At 50.3% G+C, this 17255-nt stretch overlaps 1 protein-coding gene across 3 annotated transcripts in view; it reads left to right on the top strand.

Moving 5' to 3' along the window:
- EYA2 (EYA transcriptional coactivator and phosphatase 2) overlaps positions 1 to 17255 on the top strand; it is a 267325-nt gene that overhangs the window by 211093 nt on the left and 38977 nt on the right. For all 3 annotated transcript variants that reach the window (XM_047852863.1, XM_047852864.1, XM_047852865.1), the window contains one exon: positions 9119 to 9208. In XM_047852863.1, the coding sequence (XP_047708819.1) occupies positions 9119 to 9208 (90 nt within the window). The remainder of the gene's footprint in view (positions 1 to 9118; positions 9209 to 17255) is intronic.

The following is a 17255-nucleotide window of genomic DNA, read 5'->3' as shown; positions in this document are numbered from 1 at the left end:
ATAATTTTGTCTGAATCTGTGTGCGTCGTCACGGAGGCCCTGCCGGCATCCCCCAGCTCAGGTTCCACCAGCTCACCAGGGGTAAGAAGTACCTTTTTCCCCGTGGTTACAGCTAAAGTCCCGGGGCCAGATCTCAGTGGCTCCCACTGGCCACATAACCATCCCTGAACGAGTCACTCTGGTTCTGGCCAGGCCTGGGTTACGAAATCATTCTAGGAGGCCAATATGGGTATTATTTTTACTCAAAATTAATAACTGCTTATTTACAGACACGAAAGTTCATTCCCAGAGAGATCAGGTATCTCCACAATATCATGCTGCCCCTTTTCCTAACCGGTTGGTGTTTTTTCAAAGTGTCTAATAAAGGCCCTGTGTTGGGGGCCCCCAGGACCACCCTCGGGCTCGATGAGCTGTTAGAAGGACCCGTAGGACTCAGAAAAGCTGTTATATTCACAGTTACAGTTTATTGCAGTGAAAGAATACAGATTAAAATCAGCAAAGGGAAAAGGCACGTGGGATAAAATCCGGGAGAACGTAGGCACCGCCTTCCAGACGTCCTCTCGCAGTGGAGCTCAGGCGACTCTGCCAGCACTGATGTGCCAAGAGTCGCCAAGCAGTGAAGCTCCCCCGAGCCCTGGTGTCCAGGGGCTTCCTGGGGCCCCTGCTGTAGGCTCATGGCACCACAGCCACTCAAGACTCCAGCCCCGCAGAACAAAAGCAGGCATTCACCGTGATCCCATTGTTAGCATAAACCGTCGGATCAGCCAGGACTGCCTGGCCCAAGGACTCAGAGCTCCTCTGTGGGGAGCCAGCCCAGCAAGGACCAGTCTGGAAGACAGACCCGAGGAACGAGGAACGCGCAGGGTTCCGGCAACACTTGCCGAAGTTAACCCTTTCCTGCGCACACAGCCTCCAAATCTTCACAGCAGGACCCCAAGGGAAACCCACGAAACGGCTCAGCTCAAACCGAGACCACCAGTTGCTGGGCCTGGCACATCTGGATATTCTAGGAGCGACATCACACTTCGTCCCAGTCACGCAGCTGAACCACGGAAGGCAGACACGTCCTCAGAGCACGGAAGCCGTAACGGGCATCATGGCATAACCGGAGGATTGTGGAATCTGGTGTCAGATCGGACCCGAGTTCTAGTCACAAAGCTGGCCTCAGGAAGAAATGCGCTTTATACCGTGACCCACCTCCGTCTCTCTCTCTCTCTCTTCTCTCTCTCTTTCTCGCCCCTTCTGTCTCAAACACGCACACACACAAACACTCCACCGGAAATAGAAGCTCACCATTACTGTATATGACATGCTCTGATTTTTTGTTGTCTATTCTAGGGATTGGCAAACTTTTTCTATAAAGATATAATAAATATTTTAGGCTTTAGGCTAGGCCCCGTGGTGACTCCCAACTCTGCCACTGTAGCACGGAAGCAGCCATAAACACTAAGTGAACAAATGGGCACTGCTGTGTTCCAATAAAACTTTATTTACAAAAACAGACAGGGGGCCACAGATTCTCTTGTATTTCTTCCATTCTTTTTTTTTTTTTTCTTTTTTAATGCTGGCCTTTAAAGTCAGCTTTCACTAAAGGGATTATAACCTGCACTTTGAAAACCCCATTTGCTCTCTCTAACGACCCATCTTGCAGATAACAAACAGAGGCACACAAGAAGTGAAATGACTTGGACAAGGTCATTTAGCTGGTGAGCGGTAGAACTGGCCTTGGTCATAAGCAGTTTGGCCGAGAGCCCGCGCTCTTTGCCTCTACCCCAAAGCACTCAAAGGTCAGTTATTACTCTTATTACCGAGTGAGCTGTGAAAGAACCCAAAGGACCAGAGTCACCTAAGGCATCAGGACAAGATGAGGCTGTGCCTTCCTTTTGTTCAAAGGGTTGTTGTGATCCCAGATAAATAGTGTGTGGGTCAGGGCACCTGGGTGGCTCAGCGGGTTAAGCGTCCAATTCTTTGATCTCGGTTCAGGTCATGATCCCAGGGTCACGGAATCAAGCGCCACATCAGGCTCTGCCTGCTCGGGATTCTCTCTCTCTCTCCTTTGGCCCCTCTCCCCACCTCATGCACTCTCTCTGTCTTAAAAAAAAAAAAAAAAAAAAAAAGTATGGATCTCACTTCTTTGAATTAAACACCTATTGGAACCAGGGCACCTGGGTGGCTCAGTCAGTTAAGTGTCCAACTTTGGCTCAAGTCATGATCTCATGGTTTGTGAGTCCAAGCCCCGTGTCGGGCTCTGTGCTGACAGCTCAGAGCCTGGAGCCTGCTTCGGATTCTGTCTCTCTCTCCCAAAAATAAATAAAAACATTTAATAAATAAATAAGCACTCATTGGAACCATCTATGACAAAAGTGCTACACTTTTTTTTTTTTGTAATGTTTTTATTTATTTTTGAGAGGCAGAGACAGAGCGTGTGAGTTGGGGAGGGGCAGAGAGAGAGGGAGACACAGAATCCGAAGCAGGCTCCAGGCTCCGAGCTGTCAGCACAGAACCCGACGTGGGGCTCAAACTCATGAACTGTGAGATCATGACCTGAACTCAAATCAGACGCTTAACCAACTGAGCCACCCAGGCGCCCCTAAAAATGCTACACTCTTAAAGCAGAAAACATGGAACCTCAGGGAAGGGAATTCTATAGCGGAGTTGCGATTCACTTAAACAACTTTTTGGTAAAAAAAAAAAAAACAAAAAAACAAAAAAAACTTGGGCTCCTTTTGAAATGAAAATGCTGCTTCCTAATCTATAGGGATTGGGAATTAGACCTCCAAGAATGTGGCTTAAAATGAGAAGCTTGTAAATGTGGGCACGATGGAGACACTTGGTAGAAAACAACTACTGTTGTTTTTTTTTATGTTTATTTATTTTAGAGAGAAAGCATGGGGTGGGGAGGGGCAGATAGAGGTGGGGGGGGTGGCGCAGAGATTCCGAAGCAGGCTCTGTGCTGACAGGAGAGCGCCCAGCGCGGGGCTCAAACTCACAAACCGTGAGATCATGACCTGAGCCGAAATCAAGAGTCAGACGTTTAACGGACTGAGCCACCCAGGCACCCCCACGAGGCAGGTCTTAGCCCAGCCCTCGTGGAGAAAGTCCCCACCATCCACCTCCCATTAGAGACCTTCCCCAAGAATGCGTAATAATTAGGTTTCCAAGCTGCGTCCGGGCCCACAGCATCTGCCTCGAAGCCGGATGCCAAGGCGTGGAGCCCCCGCGTCAGCCCCCTGAATGAACACACGCATAGCCCAGCCCTCCATGTCTAATGTGAACCCTGGGAAATCTGCTAGGTCATTAGAACACATTGAGAAAATCCGCAGGGCCTTTGATTTGTGCCTTCCCTGGGAGAGAACCAGCCCCAAACTCTGAAGTCTAACAAAGATGACGTTCCATCCACCCAGCCCCACCAGCCCCCACCACGGTCCTTTGGTGGACAAGGTACGAACTGAAGCCTGTTTTGGAAAAAAAAAAATATCCCTTTTCTCGGTTCTCCCTTCTGGTTTAAATGGATCATTTTTAAAAAACAATCTGTTTCTGCTGTTGCTTATTTAGGACATTAACCTAAACAAGCCGACTTTTTTTAATCCAAAGAGTGTGTAGTGATTAAGAATGGTTTTCAGGGGGCCCCTGGGTGGCTCAGTCGGCTAAGCATCCGACTTCGGCTCAGGTCATGATCTCACAGTTTGTGAGCTCAAGCCCCGCGTCGGGCTCTTTGCTGACAGCTCGTTGCCTGGAGCCTGCTTCTGATTCTGTCTCTCCCTCTCTCTCTCTGCCCCTCCCTCACTTGTAGTCTGCCTCTCTCAAAAATAAATAAACGTTAAAAAAATCTTTTTTTTAAAGTGGTTTTGGGGGCACCTGGGTGGCTCAGTAGGTTACGTATCCGACTTCGGCTCAGGTCACGATCTCATGGTGCATGGGTTTGAGCCCCGCATCAGGCCCTGTGCTGACAGCTTGGAACCTAGAGCCCGCTTGAGATTCCGTGTCTTTCTCTCTGCCCCTCTCCCACTCGCACTCTGTCTCTCTCACTCTCAAAAATAAATAAGCATTTAAAAAAAATTTTTTTTAAAGTGGTTTTCATAAAATGTCATCTGATTTAGGGTGTTTCTGCTGGGTTCACAGAAACAGGTTCTTTGCTTAAGGGTTCGAGGAAGTCGATTGGGGGATTTTGACAATGGCGAGCGCTTATGGAGTGCCTGCTGTATACCAGGCTGCGTGTCCCCATGTGCTAGCTCATTTAAACCTCACTGCTTCCCAGGGTGGCAGAGGGACCAGAGCGGGTTTGAATGGGTCAGTGGCCTGTTGGGAGCTGAAGAACATGGCACGAAGGCTTCCATATTTTAGGCCTTGTTTGCCAAGGAGACGTGCTAGATCAGAGGATCCCCCTCCAAGCCGCTCAGAGTGACCGAAGCCAACAGACCAGGGTGGTATGTTTGTGGAGCGTATGAGGGACGTGTTCAGCCGATAACACAGGATAAAACCGGTCATTTTCCTCCTGCCCCCACTCCGGACGTGTTTCACACTCATTAATCCTGAGTCTCCACCAATTTTTTTTAGTTTCTCAGTCTTTGCAATCCTGGAAGAACGTTTTCTACTTGGATAAAGTGGTCTGGCCCTGGGTCACATTCTGTGTTACTTAACAGTTGTGCTTCTCTTGGGTTATTCCAGACTTTTCTACCCCTGAACCCCTAGTTTTTATCAAATTCATGGGAAAGAGGTCCCACCAGCGGAGTTCAAAACAATCTCCAGGCAGCATCCAAGCAGATTTTAGGAAAATCTGAAACAAGGAGAATTATCAAGGGATAGCTGGTATCCTAAAGGTTCTCCTCAGAAACATTTGGGTGTTTTAGGGGCTCCTGGGTGGCTCAGTCGGTTGAGCGTCCCACTTCGGCTCGAGTCAGGATCTCGCGGTTCATGGGTTCGAGCCCCGCGTCGGGCTGTGTGCTGACAGCTCAGAGCCTGGAGCCTGTTCGGGATTGTGTCTCCCTCTCTCTCTGCCCCTCCCCCACTGGCGCTATATGTCTCTCTCTGTCTCACAAAAACAAATAAAGGTTAAAAAAGGGTTTTTTTTTTTAATTTTGTTTTAATTTTTAATTATACTGTATGTGAATCCTTTCTCTTTCAAAACATTTTAGAATATTGTAGCTCATGTTAAAATTTACTTTCATCCTTACCTTTAATTCCTGTCCCCTCCTCTCTGCCTTCCAGAAGTAATTAACTGTTAGGATTCTGGTACATCCTTTCAGATATTTATAAATATAGAAGTGCCTGTGGAAAATATGTAGTAGCATTTTATGTGTTTCTAGTAAATGCTAATAACTAATGCAGTATATAACTTTCAGAAAACTGTTGCTTTCACTCAGTATTATGGGGGGGGCGTGTCCATGTTAATATGCACAGATGTGGTTCGTTTCTTCCCATTGAATTTAGTTTTCCACCAAATGAATATACTGCAGCTTATATTTCTAGTAACCTTTGGCCGGACAGCTGAATTGTTCAATCTTTTGCTATTTACAAAAAACTCTGTCTTGTTCATAGGTATGGTCTTTCTCTAGAGTAGACAATGAGAAGTAGAATTACTAAGTATGTTCCCTTTTATTTTTTTTTTAAGTTTATTTATTTATTTTGAGAGAGAGAGAGCATGTGAGCAGGGGAGGGGCAGAGAGAGAAGGAGAGAGAAAGAATCCCAAGCAGGCTCTGCGAGGAACCCCAACTCACAAGCCGAACCCCGAGATCCTGACCTGAACTGAGACCAAGAGTCAGACGCTCAACCGACTGAGCCACCCAGGTGCCCCACGTTCCCCTTTATTTAGTTTTTTTTTTTTTTAATCCAGGAAATACACGCATATAGTTTAAAACTCATACAGTTCTACAAAGAAAAGTGTCATGAGAAGCAGCAGTCCTCAGTGGACCCCACCACACCGTTTCTTTCTGCCCAGAGGCCACAACTTTCCACTCTTGCTGATTCTTCTGGTATTTACCTCCAAATTTCTTTTTTTTTTTTAATTTTTTTTTTTTCAATGTTTATTTATTTTGGGACAGAGAGAGACAGAGCATGAACGGGGGAGGGGCAGAGAGAGAGGGAGACACAGAATCGGAAACAGGCTCCAGGCTCCGAGCCATCAGCCCAGAGCCCGACGCGGGGCTCGAACTCACGGACCGCGAGATCGTGACCTGGCTGAAGGCGGACGCTTAACCGACTGCGCCACCCAGGCGCCCCATACCTCCAAATTTCTGAGTAGCCTGCCTATGGTACCACTCCTTGATGGTTTTTTTTTCCTGTTTTAGGCATGCTCCCTGGCCTCCCGAGCTAGAAGATGAGAATTGAGCTCTCTTTTCTCGCCCCAGCCCCCATCGCACACATGCAGATTTTCTCTCCACATCCTGCCAGTATCGATAAGACACAATTCCAGCCTTATCGATACTGAGTATTTGCCTTCGTCTAACCGTACAGAATACTTTTCACAGACAGACCCTTCCGCATACAATAATTACTTTTCCTGTTTTACGTGCTGGCCTGGGAGTTGACGTTTTTCTACATAAATCCTTTTAGCAGCTGAGTGTGGATGGCGGCTTCTCCCTTCTTGTCTAGCGTGCCGCGGGCTGGTCATCCGTGGTTAGGTGCACAGCCTTGCCAAGAAGGAATGTGCAATTGTGCAGAGGTAAAATGGTTCGGGGATGAGTCATGCGTGGAAGCCCCCCCCAAGTCCTTTCCCGGGTCACAGAACGACTCCCTGCTTGGCCCCGAAACGTTTGTTTTCCTTGTCTTCCCTTCATTTTTCACGGAGCGCCCTACCCCGCCGCCTTCCAGCCAGGACCCAGAGTGCTAAGCTTTGGCTTTGGGGGCCCTAATGAGGTGTTTCACCTAATGGCTGCGTTCCTGGGCTTGATTCTTCACAGTTGTGTGTGTGAAGCTGACGTCACCAGCGACATGTTTTTCCCTTTTTCTTTAAGGGTCAAGAAGGGTTTACGTCGTTAATTATTTATTTTTTATAATAGAGGTCAGACAGCCGCCCGGGGAAAAATGCAAACAGGAAAAGAAGTGTATGGAGTGACAGGCAGCACAAGGTCCCCTGCATGCCTCCTTCAACCCCCGCCCCTCCAAGCCCGCCTCAGAAGCAGTTTTGGTCTGGGGCCACACGACGTGGGTTCAAATCCCCGCACTCCACCAGCTGCCGGGCCTTGAGCAAGTTACCCAACCGTTTGGGGCCTCCGTTTTCTCATCTGTAAAATGGGAAGATGATAATGCTCTACCCCTAAGTCTTTGTGGGAATTAAGTGGATTCATTTGTAAAGTGGCACAGAGAAAGCACTTAATAGATGCGAACCAGGAATATCACTAAGATCCTTTCAGACCAGTGGTTCTCAACCTTGGCTGCATGTTGAAATCGGGTAGGGAGCTTTAAACATCCCTGACGCCTGGACCCCACCCTCAGAAATTCTGATTTGATTGGTCTGCGGCGGGGCCTTGAGCATCAGGATTTTTGAATGCTCTTAATCATGACGGCGTGCAGCCAGAGCTGAGAACCATCGTGCCAAGTATTTTTCATGTGCGTCAGTTGGGATGGGTGAGGTTATGCTGCAGTAACAAACATCCCCCGAATCTCGTCTACTTCTCTTTCATGCCCGTTCTGATCTGCTGCAGCTCTGACCCACATTATCTTGCCTCTGGAACATTTAGTCTTGTGAACTGAGAAGAGAGAGCCTGACCAACCGTGCACTCACTCTGAAAGCTTCTGACCACAGCTGAAGCATGACTTCTGCCGACACAAGTCACATGGTCACATCTAAGTTCAACAGGGAGGGTATATATCAGGGGCCGGCAGACTTTTCCTGCAAAGGGTCAGATAGTAAATATTTCAGTCTCTACAGGACACTGGGGCTGTGTGGCTCCTGCTCACCTCTGCCTTCAAAACGCAAAAGCAACCACAGACAATACACTGTTTAAAAATGTAAAAAAAAAAAAAAAAAGTCAGGGCACCGGGGTGGCTCAGCCGGTTGAGCATCCGACTTCAGCTCAGGTCATGATCTCGCAGTTCGAGAGTTCAAGCCCCGCGTCAGGCTCACCACTGTCAGCATGGAGCCTGATTCGGACCCTCTGTCTCCCACTCTCTGCCCCTCCCCCACTCGTTCACGCGCATGCGCGCGCGCTCTCTCTTTCTCTCTCTCTCTCTCTCTCATAAGTAAACATATATATTTTTTTAATGTAAAAAGTCGTTTTTAGCTCATAAGCCATACACAAACAGGCAGCAGGCCAGATTGGGCCTGTGGGGGTTGGGTACCAACCCCCAGTGAGGATCCCCCCTCCTACAGGGCAAAGCTCCCCAGGAAGGGACCCCAAATATGGGTGATCAGTAATGCAGTCTACCATAGCACGTGCATAGAAAAGAGAGGGAGGGAGAAAGAAGGGACCCTTCATTGCACAGTTGGGTTTCACACATAACATGGTACGATCTGCTTTTGTTATTTAATACCTTGGAGGTAGATTCAAGTAATTCTAGCATGACTTCACTTTTTCAATCAAGTGGGCTAGGTTTCCAGGGTATGGATGGACCATAATGGGGTTTAGTTTGTGTGCTCATCTTTCTTTTTTTTTAAGTTTATTTCTTTATTCTTGAGACAGAGAGAGAGAGAGAGAGAGCAGGGGAGGGAGAGAGAGAGAGAGCAAGAGAGAATCCCGAGCAGGCTCGCGGAGCCCGACGCGGGGCTCCATTGCACAACCCCTGAGATCGCGACCTAGAGAAATCAAGAGTCAGACTCTTCACTGACTGAGACACCCAGGGCACCCTGTGTGCTCATTTTTGTAATTAATCCATTTGCTAGATAACAGAGGGACTTCATGTATCGGGAAGAGTAAGACAGCATCTGTAGAGAGGTTGTCATAAAGAGAGAATCAACAGGCCAGCTCTCCCAGTGGGCTTGCATAGTTTACGTTGCTTCCCCTGCAGTCGTCCAGGCCTCCCGGAAAGCAGGAGGGCCGGGAGGGAACCTTTGAAAACACATTGACACAGCCTAGGCCGCGTGTGAGCCCCTCAGAACCGACCTGGGCTGCCTGACAGTGGCGGGATGGGACGGGGGAGGCCCCGCTGGCGTGTGACTCTGTCCTTTCTTTCTACCAGGACACCACGACGTCTGTGCGCATCGGCCTGATGATGGAAGAAATGATCTTCAACCTTGCAGATACCCACCTGTTCTTCAACGACCTGGAGGTTTGGAACTGCCCGTTTTGTGTCGTAGTCGCCATAGTTGGTGGCCTGTGTCTGGTTTCAGGGGAAGAGACGCTGCTTCTTCTCTTGTCTGTGTTTCCTTTTTCCTTTGGAGGCTAGAAGCTTTTGCTGACGACCCCCAAGAAGCCACAAAACGGTGGCCAGCGCCAATTTATTGAAAACACGCTTGACCAGCTGATCTCCCCAGCTCCCCCCCTGTGGCTAATGGGCGTCTCTCTGCCCTGGTGGTGACGTCCACGGCCGTTTCGCTGATCTAATAAAGGCTGTGTAGTTTTTTCCTCCCGAAATTTGCTATTTGATAAGTCTGTTAAGGCAAATTAGTACAGATCCTCCTGGGTCAGTAATAATGAGCAGCGGGCCGGCATGGACGCTTTTAAAAGCAATTTACATCCCCCTGAAAACGTGTTTTACAAAGAGAGTGAGCGCAGACAGAGGGACCATGCTTATTCAGTGTCAGCTCCTGGGCCCCGAAGCCAGTGGCACAGGACATAGGGAAAAGGGGGAGGACAGCATCAGAAATAAGTTTGAATCCTTTGTTTATTCCCCGGCCTGTGGCGGAAAGATTTGAGAAGAACTTCAAATAAAAAAAACATATTTAAAATTGAACTATTAAAGCAAAGGCAGAGCAATAGAAAGCTAAGGGTAAGGCACTTGTGCAAAAATATCTGGCTGAGGCCACCACCTGCAATTAAGTTCAGAGGTTAATCTCTGAGCTTCCTGGTAGCCAAAGCAAGGAGGGAAAGGCGATGCATTCCTTAGCTCTGATGAAAAAGCAAGCAGCCTTCACCAAGGTGAAGAAGGGTTCTTTGGGTCGATAAGAGGATTAATGTGGGGACCTTCTGGCTCGGTAAATTGTATTTGCATGATTGGTTTAACAGATTGAAAAAGGAAAGGAACCCAAAATTATACGGCCGTGTGAAAGAACACTCCTATTTATCTTAGCAGGGCCATTTTTTTCCTGGAATCAAAACGCCCTGGGACTAGCCTGTAAAGCAGGCCTATGAAGGCTATGAATTCCAGAACTGTCCTGGTGGGGCCCAGAGCATGAATCCTATTTACCATCAGGAAAGGATACAGGTTTTCCTTTCTGGTCTGCAGCCCTGGATTCCCAGAGGAGGAAATCCTTGCCGAACTGAACAATCTTGTGTTCCGTGCAGCCTAGGCAAGCCATTTGGGCCTCAGCCTTCCCATCCGTGAAATGGAATTGATGTTCTCTGTCCAACATCTGTTTTAAAGAGAGGGTCTGTGTAGAAACTCTTCGACGCATTGATGACAAAAGAGAACACTGGCCCAGTGGGGAGTCCGTGAGCCATCAGACCCAGGACTGTCCCTTTAGCCAGATGCAATGTGCAGGCTCCCTTTACAATGACCTCTCGTGTCTTGGGGAAAAGAGGGAGCAGGGAGGGGGAGAGGGAGAGAATAAATGAGCAAAACAAAACAGACGTGGTAATTGAATTCAGCAAGGATTTATGGAGCCTAATATAATCAAGAGCGGGCTGCCTGCAAATAGCGAAACCTGATTGGTTTTAGCAAAAGAGAAAAGGAATTTATTGGCTCTTGTACTTAGAAAGCCAAGGGTAGATTTGGTCTCTCACAATCTCCTCCTTAGAATGTTGGTTCCATGAGGGCAGGAACCACCGCTGTATCACCTTCAGTCCCCAGAGCTTCAGCAGTAAACAACCAAACAGATCCATCCGTGAGGAAGTTCATTTAATGAAAAGGGTGTAAAGAAAAGAATGAGATATGATAGTGAGTGATGGGCGACAGGCGGGTAGGGTTGGGGGGCAGCATTCTCGAGGGAGCCAGGGGAGGCTTCTCGGGAGGCGACGCTTGAGCCAAGGCCTGAGTGGCGGCAGAAGCCAGCCAGGCGGAGATGTAGGGAGGTGGGACCAGCACATGCAAAGGCCCTGGGGTGGGAAGTGGTATGAAGGCCACAGTGACCACAGCGTAGAAGTGAAAGCGTGGGGGCAACTGGGATGAATGAGTCTGGAGGTGGAGTTCTGGGCCAGACACAGGTCCTGGACATCAGAGTTTATTCTAGGTGCTGTGGACAGCCATGGAGCCTGAGAGCAGTAAACAGGAAAGGCTGCCTGATCTAGCTTATGTTTTAAAAGAACTACTCTGGCTGCTGCGTGGAGAATGGGCAAGAGGAGGGGAACAGTGGAGGCTGGGAGACCAGCCAAGAGATTACTGCAGTTGTCCGAGCAAGAGAAGAAAGATGGGCGGGACCGAGGCGGTAGGAGATGGGCCTCGGGATGGCGGTAAAGCCAAGAGAGCTCCTGATGGGTTGGATGTGGGGGGGTGGAGAGAGAGGAGTCAGGGGTGAGGGTCCTGGGCTTGGCCTGACCAGGGCAACAGTGCCACTCTCTGATGGACAGTGTGGTGGGCACGCAGGCTTTGAGGCGTCTGTGACACCCCAGGGAAGATACCAGACCAACCGGCAGATACAGGAGTTTGAATTAACACCAGACACACAGTAGGGGCTTTCTCAGCGTCGGTTGAACCGGAGGACCAGAGCCGGGCATTATGCTGGACTGACGTGTGTGTGTGTTTCGAGGCAATGTCTTCAGCCTTCCCCCTCTGCCGTTCCTCCTCGGCTCCGGAGTGGAAGTCACACCTCTTGGCGAACGGATTTCATGGCCAACTGGAGCTCCTAGGGAAGCCAGTTTGGTTTTCTTCTCTGAATTTTTTTCAAACCCGTCCCCAGTGCCAGAGGCCCCCAGGGCACCTCGGCAGAATTGCAACCATGCCACCCGATGGAGAAGTTGAGACTCACACGAGCGCCAACAGTTCGCTTGCTGGTGCGGGGAGCCCTGTGTCAGAATCCCGGGGGGCGGGGGGGGCAGCCTCCCGGGGCTCCCCGAGGAGGCTGATGGGACTCGGGAGAGGTGCTTGGTGCCAGTGCCCGCCTGGACGGTGGGGTTTAGAAGACACAGTGCAGAAGACCCCTTTCCGCTCTGAGCCTGCACTGCCGTCTGTAAATCGGGGTTGGCTCTCGCGTGCGGCTGCGGTTTAAGGGAAAGCTGCCGTTTGCCGGGCCCTCCTCTAAGTGCCGTGGATCCAGCGGCAAACGCAACAAGATCCCCGCCCTCGAAGCACGGACCTTCCAGTGCGGGACGCGCAATATAAACAACTGAATATGTACCGTCAGACGAAGGGCCCCCGCCGGAGACCAGCAGAGTCAGGGAGGAAAGGAGATGGTCCCGGGGCTGTGACTTCACTTGATGCAAGCAGCCCAGGCTTCTCTCCCGCTTGAGCAGACACCTGAACGAGGTGAGGGAGCCGTGTGGGTGTCCCGGCAGGGAGTGTGCTGGGCAGAGAGAACAGCAGGGTAGAGGCCTTGAGGCCTGGCCAAGTTGGCAGGTTCCTGAAACAGGGAGGCTGGAGCATCAGCAGGGAAGAATACGGTGGGCGGGGGGGCGCCAAGGTGGGTGCAGATCCCACGGGGGTCCGGGCCATCCTGAGGCATTGGGCGATATTCTCAGGGTGACTGGAAGCCCCTGGAGGGTTTCGAGCAGGAGAGCTCCACCATCCGACTTGGGGTTCAGAGGCTCCCTCTGGCTGCCGGGGGAAAGCAGGGATCTGCATCTGGCCAAGTCAGGTGCCCGGACCCCCGTGTGAACGCACTCGAGGGGAAGAATCGGAGGCGTAGGGGGACTGGCAGACACACAGTAGGTGTCAAGTTCAGCTGTAGCTCAGGCTAGCCAGGGTACGCGTCCCGAGTCTAGGGCGAGCACCTGCTAATCAGCCCCGTCTGCCTTTGAGCCTGGCCCCACCAGTCCCTGGCTGTGTGCCCCGGGCAGGTTTCTCCCTCTCCTTTGGCCTCGGTCACCTCATCTGCTAAATGGGTAGAAGGGAAGCCCCTGCCTTCCAGGCTGTGATGATGATGGGAGATAGATGGAAGCCGTCCGCACGGAGCCCAGCACGCTGTACATGAGCCGTAAATGGGCCTCTGCCCTGCATGTGCCACTGGGATTGGGGGGGGGGAGGGGCCATGGTGCAAGGGCAGTTTAAATTGGGCAATTGTCATTTACGCTACTGTGAGCTAGAAGAATACAGCTAGCTCGCCCAACTCTGGATTTTACAATGATTCAGAAACGGTACGCGCAATACAGAGATAGCTGGAGCCTGGGCGCAAATACCCACAAGTACCTCCCGCCTCTCTCGCGGCCACCTCGCCTTGGAGCAGGAGCTGCTCGCGGTGCGGTAAAATCCAGGGAAGGGACCCCCGTCCAAAATGTTGGCTGGGTCGCCGTGCAGGGTGTGGGCTTGATTGACGCCCGTGTGTTTAGGGCTCAAGAGCCGTGGCGACCGTCCTCAGGAGGCACTGAACTGCGCTCACCCTGAAAGCCCTTTCGTGGGGAGCCTCCCGAGCTGCCACTTCCTAGAGGGGTGCATGAGTCACGGCCAAAGCAGGTGCTGGACCCAGCCCTGCGGCCTCCATCCCAGCTGAGCAGAGAGCTCAGGAGCACGGCCCTCTTGGGTTTGACGTGCAGGCTCAGGCTGCAGGGGAGGAGATGCCAGTTAACGTGGCCCCAGTATGAAAAACACATGACAGACCCGAACTAGACAAAGTACTGTCCTTACTTCTTCCGGCCTTCCCTCTTTGCCTGCTTCCTCCCTCCCCTGCTTCGATCTTAGCTTGCATTCTCTCTCTTCTCTCTCTTTCTCTCTCCTCCCCCGCCACAGAACCCAGCCCATCTGTTCTTTCCTTTACTTCTCTCCCACCCCCTTCTTTTTTTCTTCCTTCCATTCTTTGTTCCTTTACCCATCCTCTGATCTCTCCCTCTCTCCGTCCATCCACCTGTATTTCCAGCCTATCATTTTCATCCACCTGTCCCTTTTCCCTTCCATCCATCAATCCACTCCCCCCAACTCATTCACCCAACTATCCATTCTTCCATCTTCCCGTCCATGTATTTTCCATCTTCCTTCTTTCCATTGATTCCCTAACTTCCCTCCATCTGTCTTTCTTCCCTTCCTGTCTTCTGTCCATCCACATAGCCTTCCTTCTTCCTTCCTTCCACCTTGTATTCCTCCCATTAACACCTACTGCCCATCTGTTGTGGACTAGGGGCTCTGGTCACAGACATGAGCCAGGCATGGCGCCCCTGTCCACCTCCTGGTAAGGGACACACACATAACACACCGTCATAGAACAGGTGGGCCAGGACTGCTCTGATGGGCATTCCCAAGGTTGCTCAGCAGAAGCCCAAAGTAGGAAGTGATTAAGTAACCCTTCTGGCTGGGATGAGGGGAACAAGGGAACCATCAAAGAGGAGGAGCTACTTTAGCTGGGTATTAAAGAAAAAGTAAGGATTTGCTGCGGGGGGTTGGGGGGTGGGGAGATGGGGAGGAAGTACAGGAGAGAGACACTTGGGAGAAGAGTATTCCCAGGCCAGGGAACAGCGTGTGCAAAGGTGAAGAGGCAAGATATGGATTTGCATGTTTGGAGAACGTACAGTACAGCAGAAGTTAATACTCCTGCAGACAGACCCCATTTTTATTAACTTGTTTCACCTTCATAGATGGAAATGTGCGTCAGAAGTACCAGCCAGTCACTTCAGCAACTTAGAGACAAAATCTGGCTTGCAGAATTTACAGCTTGAGGGTGATTGTTCAGGTCATACTCCCATCTGTTAAGGGTGCGTGAACCCCTGAAAATGCATGCAGCATAGTGTATGTGTACAAGTATGTCTGTAGAGAGGGTGGTGGGAAAATCTCATTAGCCTAGGGTTAAGATCCGCCCCAATATTAAACCTTGTAGCTTTGGGACATGCAGCAGTTATCTTTTTCTATCTCCCTGTAACCCCAACGAAACCAAGAGAAGGCAAAAGGAAAGTATACTCAGAACTAAATTAGGACCCAGCTCCTTTGGGAAGAGATATTTTGGAGTGAATATGGGAGCCCTCGGAGCTCTCTGCCTGGGGCCAGGCTCCCCCCAGGTGTCAGCTGGGAGGCGGGGAGCACAGGTTGCCCCCCTGGCTAGTTCGATGTGTTGCCAGTGGCAGGAAGCAAGCAGAATCCTGACCGTTCCCCTGCCCCCACACTCGTCCACGCTGGGGGACATCAGCACCCACAGGTGACAGCAGCAGCGACGAGGCCCTGGCCTTTATACCGAAGCCAGTCTCTGCCTGTCCAAAGACTGGGTGACTGCAGGAACTTCCAGCAGGAAGAGAGACAGACGTCCCTTTCTTTGACCCACCCCCAGAATGCATGTGGTGATTGGAAAAGTGAGCTTGGCAGAGAACCATGATATTCAAAGCAGAGCAAACGCCCACAGAATAAGGTAGCGGTGGAGGCCCAGGCTTTGAAGATTTCAGTTTATACCCCGCTTTGCCACCCCTGAATGATCTTAGACACCGTGACTTCAACTTTCCGGGCCTCAGTATCCATTCCTGTAAAATGAGAAGTAAAATCCGTCTTGTGGATCGTTGTGAGATCAGAGCTGGAGTGGGTAAGGCCCTTATCCTGGGGCCCAGCGCCGCCTCCCTACGAGGATTGGGTGTGCTGGTGCGCCGGGTGCCTGGCACGCGGTAAGTGCTCGACGATGGCGGCTGAGATGATGCCAGTTGTAACTGCACCTACAGGATTGGCCGCGGTCTGTCCTGTGGCCCCGTGCAGAGCAGCGAAAGGTCTCCATCAAGTCTTAGAGACGGCCTGAGAGGTGGGAGTCGCCAAGGAGCAAGTCTAGATCCAGACCTGGGAATGGACCCACTGGGTGTTTGAACCTCAGCTTCAGGGACCGCTGGGCTCATGACTTTTTGAAATGACTTTGATGGCTACAAAAACCCAGAGGATGAGCTACAAGCTCCCCCTGTCCAGTGGGCCTTTATCAGAGGCAATAGGACGTAATGATTGAGAGCAAAGATTCCGGGGCCAGATGGCCTCGGTCCATATCCCAGCTCTGCACTTACAAGCTGTGTGATCTCAGGTAGGTTCCTTAACCTCTCTGTGCCTGTCATCATCTGCAACATGGGGGTAATAATAGCCACCTCATAAGATTACTATGAGAATTAAGTGAATTAATGTATATACAGCACCTAGAACATAATGGCACTATGTAACTGATGGTGATTAGCATTATTTTATTATAACAATTTTCATTATCATTATGTGCATACAGAATCATCACCTACAGGGGCACCTGGGTGGCTCAGTCGGTTAAGCATCTGACTTCAGCTCAGGTCATGATCTCACAGTTCATGGGTTCGAGCCCCGCGTCGGGCTCTGTGCTGGCAGCTCAGGGCCTGGAACCTGCTTCGGATTCTCTGTCTCCCTCTCTCTCTGCCCCTCCTCCGCTCATGCTCTGTCTGTCTGTCTCTCTCTCTCTCAAAAATAAACATTTAAAAATTTTTTTGTAAAGAATCGTCACCTGCAAAGGTGCCAGGAATTTGTGCACAACCATGTGTAGTCAGTCGTGTTTATTTTCCCCCATTTTGCAGACGAGGAAACTAAAGTTTAGAGAGGGTGAGATATTTGCCCATGCTCACAGCAGCTGTGGTAAGCCCAGATTCAAACCTGAGTTTGCTGGGCTCCAAGGTCTGCACTCTTGAAAAACAAACAAATCTTCAAGACAAAAATTCATTATTTCTATTTCAAGATACTATAACTTCGATTAAAAATAAATTTGAGGTGGGACGCCTGGGTGGCTCAGTCAGTTAAGCATCCAACTCTTGATTTCAGCTCAAGTCGTGATCTCGCGGTTCAGGGGATCGAGCCCTGTGTTGGGCTCTGTGCTGACAGTGTGGAGCCTGCTTGGGATTTTTTTCTCTCCCTCTCTCTCTGCCCCCACCCTGCTCGCACACGCTCTCTCTCTTAAAGATAAATAAGCTTCTTTAAAAAATGAAAAAGTAATAATAATTAATTAATTTGAGGAGCACCTGGGTGGCTCAGTCAATTAAGCATCCGACTCTTTTTTTTTTTTTTAACGTTTATTTATTTTGGGGACAGAGAGAGACAGAGCATGAACGGGGGAGGGGCAGAGAGAGAGGGAGACACAGAATCGGAAGCAGGCTCCAGGCTCTGA

Source organism: Prionailurus viverrinus, chromosome A3 (genome assembly GCF_022837055.1).
Source record: "Prionailurus viverrinus isolate Anna chromosome A3, UM_Priviv_1.0, whole genome shotgun sequence".
Classification (NCBI taxonomy): Eukaryota; Metazoa; Chordata; class Mammalia; order Carnivora; family Felidae; genus Prionailurus; species Prionailurus viverrinus.
The sequence above is the reverse complement of the archived record's forward strand: the minus strand, read 5'-3'. Positions and strand labels throughout refer to the sequence as shown.